General features: G+C 47.4%; 1 protein-coding gene across 1 annotated transcript in view; it reads right to left on the bottom strand.

Annotated features, from left to right (window-relative positions):
* DESI1 (desumoylating isopeptidase 1) overlaps positions 1 to 3,337 on the bottom strand; it is a 33,412-nt gene that overhangs the window by 3,937 nt on the left and 26,138 nt on the right. Inside the window, exon 5 of the mRNA XM_003783158.3 lies at positions 2,295 to 2,417. Within this exon, the coding sequence (XP_003783206.1) occupies positions 2,295 to 2,417 (123 nt within the window). The remainder of the gene's footprint in view (positions 1 to 2,294; positions 2,418 to 3,337) is intronic.

Here is a 3,337-nt window from a genome sequence, read left to right as displayed (position 1 = left end):
GTGGCTGGCGCCTTAGCCGGTTGAGCTATAGGCGCCGAGCCAACACCCAGCTAATTTTTAGAAACAGGGTCTCACTCTTGCTCAGGTTGGTCTCAAACTCCTGAGCTCAAGCAATCCACCATCTCAGCCTCTCAGAGTACTAGAATTATAGGCATGAGCCACCACACCTGGCCATACTATTTTCTAAAGGGCTCCCAGTTTGCTCTCACTTAGCTGGAAAAAACACTGCAAATACTGGAGTTCAGAAACATTCCAAGATAACCGCAACCTTAAATAAAGTTGCCCACAGCATATCTAAGTCACTGGCATTTTCTTCAGTGGATACGGCCTTTTTTTTTTGAGACAGAGCCTCAAGCTGTCGCCCTGGGTAGAGTGCCATGGCCTCACAGCTCACAGCACTCTCCAACTCCTGGACTTCCAAGTAGCTGGGACTACAGGCACCCACCACAACACCCGGCTATTTTTTGGTTGCAGCTGTCATTGTTGTTTGGCGGGCCCAGGCTGGATTCAAACTCGCCAGCTCAGGTGTATGTGGCTGGCGCCTTAGCTGCTTGAGCCATAGGTGCCAAGCCGATACTGCCATTTTTGAAAATCTTCCCCAAGTTTAAAACAGAATGAAATACTCCAAAGGGAAACAGATGAAACTTAGAAAATACTAATACTGGCGGCACCTGTGGCTTAAGGGAGTGGGGCACTGGCCCCATATGCTGGAGATGGTGGGTTCAAACCTGGCCATGGCCAAAAAAAAAAAGAAAATATTAATACCAAGAACATTCCAGCTACTCAAGTTTGCTTAAGGCCAAAATCTAAATCCCTCCCAGTAGGGCTGTGGGGTTTAATACACCCAAGGGACAGGAGGGCAGCAGTGGCCTGGGAGACTGGTGCTGCTCACCAGCCTGACAAAGCAGTCTTGATTCCTACGTGAGTTTTTCCTAAGAGACTCCTACCCAGGTACGAAAAACAGGCCACCATGCTGAGCTTGCTAAACCTGCCAGGAGCCTCGCTGAGTCTGAGTCAACAAATGGACTTGGTCCTGGAGTGGGCAGAGGCTGCTTGAACACAATCTACAGCAAAGGGAAGGAGGGGGATGAGATGGCTTCAGGGGTGTGTATGTATGTTATGTCCTTTCAGGGGACACTGTCTGGAATGATAGCCCACAGTCCTTCCGAGGCTTAGACCACATCAGGACAGAAAGGTGATAGAGTATTCTCAAAGGAAACATCTACTGAGGGCTGACTGTGTGCTTTAAGATATAAGGGCATGTAGAACATTGTCTTTGAGGGAGTCAAAGAGCTCGTGATGCAGTGGAAGAAAGACAAGGTTAAGAAGCAAGCCTTTCCATGTTTTCTCTGACCCCCTCTCTGCTCATCTTCCTAACAAAGCCTTTTAACTGGGCGCTTCTGGGGAGTGGCAAGCTTCATGAACAATGGAAAGACAAATGCCAGGATTTTGTATAAATACAAAGCCAGTGTAAAGTGCTAAGTTCTAAGTTCTGCTATTGCTCTTAGGCCAGAGTAGAGCTGGTCTCACCCTGAGGAGGGTGGAGATAATATAGGTGGGTGGAAATAATATAGTTGTGCATCAGTGGGTGGAGAGAATGGTGGCTTTCTGTGTTAGAACTTATAGTCATGTGGGCCCATCTGGTTGGGAGAGCAGAGGAGGGGCACTGGCTGCAAACAGGGATTTTTTCTTTTCTTTTCTTTTCTTTTTTGAGGCAGAGTCTCAAGCTGTTGCCCTGGGTAGAGTGCTGTGGTGTCACAGCTCAGAACAACCTCCAACTCTTGGGCTTAAGCGATTCTCTTGCCTCAGCCTCCCAAGTAGCTGGGACTACAGGCAACATCTGGCTATTTTTTGGTTGTAGTTGTCATTGTTGTTTGGCAGGCACAGGCTGGATTTGAACCCAGGTGCTTGAACTGGCACCCTAGGCGCTTGAACTACAGGCACTAAGCCAATAGAAATTTTTTTTTTTTTTTTTTTTTGAGGCAGAATCTCAAGCTGTCACCCTGGGTAGAGTGCTGTGGTGTCACAGCTCACAGCAACCTCCAACTCTTAGGCTTAAGCGATTTTCTTGCCAAGTAGCTGGGATTACAGGCGCCCGCCACAATGCCCGGCTATTTGCTATTTTTTTTGTTATTGTTGTTGCAGTTGTCACTGTTGTTTTAGCTGGCCTGGGGTGGGTTCGAACCCACCAGCCTCAGTGTATGTGGCTGGTGCCCTACCCACTGAGCTAAAGGCATCACCTACAAATAGCAATTTTCAAGGCTGGCAGGGGCAGGGGCAAAAGCCACACTTACGTGGAGAGAACCTCAGAGGGCAGGTCAGTGATGTAAGAAGGGATCTTCCGGCCAGTCAGGAACTGTGCCACTTCATTACTGAAGGTGTTGCAGTTGTGTTCAAAGAGATTGTAGGCCTCACCTCTGTATATTGTGAGAAAGGTTTGGAGAACAGACATGAGAATGCCAGCAAGCATCTATGTGGAACAACTCAAGCCACATAGTGGAATGGTGAGCACAGGTGAATTACATTTCCTCTTTCTCTCAAAGGCCAAAAGGACTGCTTGATTTGTCACTCTGGACCATTAAGAACCGATGTTTCAGGGAAGAACGAAATGAAAATAAATATGGAGGTATAGGTTTACAGTTTAACCCTTATTGAAATAGACTAAAGCCATTTGAAGAGAATATATGCTCAAATTTGTATTTCAACTCAACCTCTCTGAAAATTCTGGCTTTTTTTTTGGTTTTGTTTTTTTGAGACAGAATCTCACTTTGTCGCTCTCAATAGTGTGCTGTGTCATAGCTTTCATAAGTCTCATAGTTCATAGCAACCTCAGACTCCTGGGCTCAAAGTGATTCTCTTGCCTCAGCCTCCCTGGTAGCTGGACTACAGGTGTCCACCACAACGCCCAGCTATTTTTTGTTGCAGTTTGGCTAGGGCCAGGTTTAAAACTGCCACCCTCTGTCTATGGGGCCAGCGCCCTATCCCCTGAGCTACAAGCGCCACCTGGCCCCATCAGCCAGGTGAGAGCACAGTGGTAAGATCATAGCTCATTGTAACTTTTAACTCCTGGCCTCAAGTGATCCTCCTACCTCAACCTCCAGGGTTGCTAGGATTACAACAGCCACCAGGCCCAGGTCTGCCAACCCTGTTTTTTTTTTTGAGACAGTCTCACTTTGTTGCCCTTGGTAGAGTGCCATGGCATCATAGCTTACAACCTCAAACTCTTGGGCTCAAGCGATCCTCTTGCCTCAGTTTTTCATTTTTTTTTTTTTTTTTGAGACAGAGCCTCAAGCTGTCCCCCTGGGCAGAGTGCCGTGGCATTACAGCTCACAGCAAC

This window comes from Otolemur garnettii, unplaced genomic scaffold (genome assembly GCF_000181295.1).
Source record: "Otolemur garnettii isolate 467f Iridium unplaced genomic scaffold, OtoGar3 scaffold00007, whole genome shotgun sequence".
NCBI lineage: Eukaryota > Metazoa > Chordata > Mammalia > Primates > Galagidae > Otolemur > Otolemur garnettii.
This window is presented reverse-complemented; position numbering and strand designations above follow the sequence as displayed.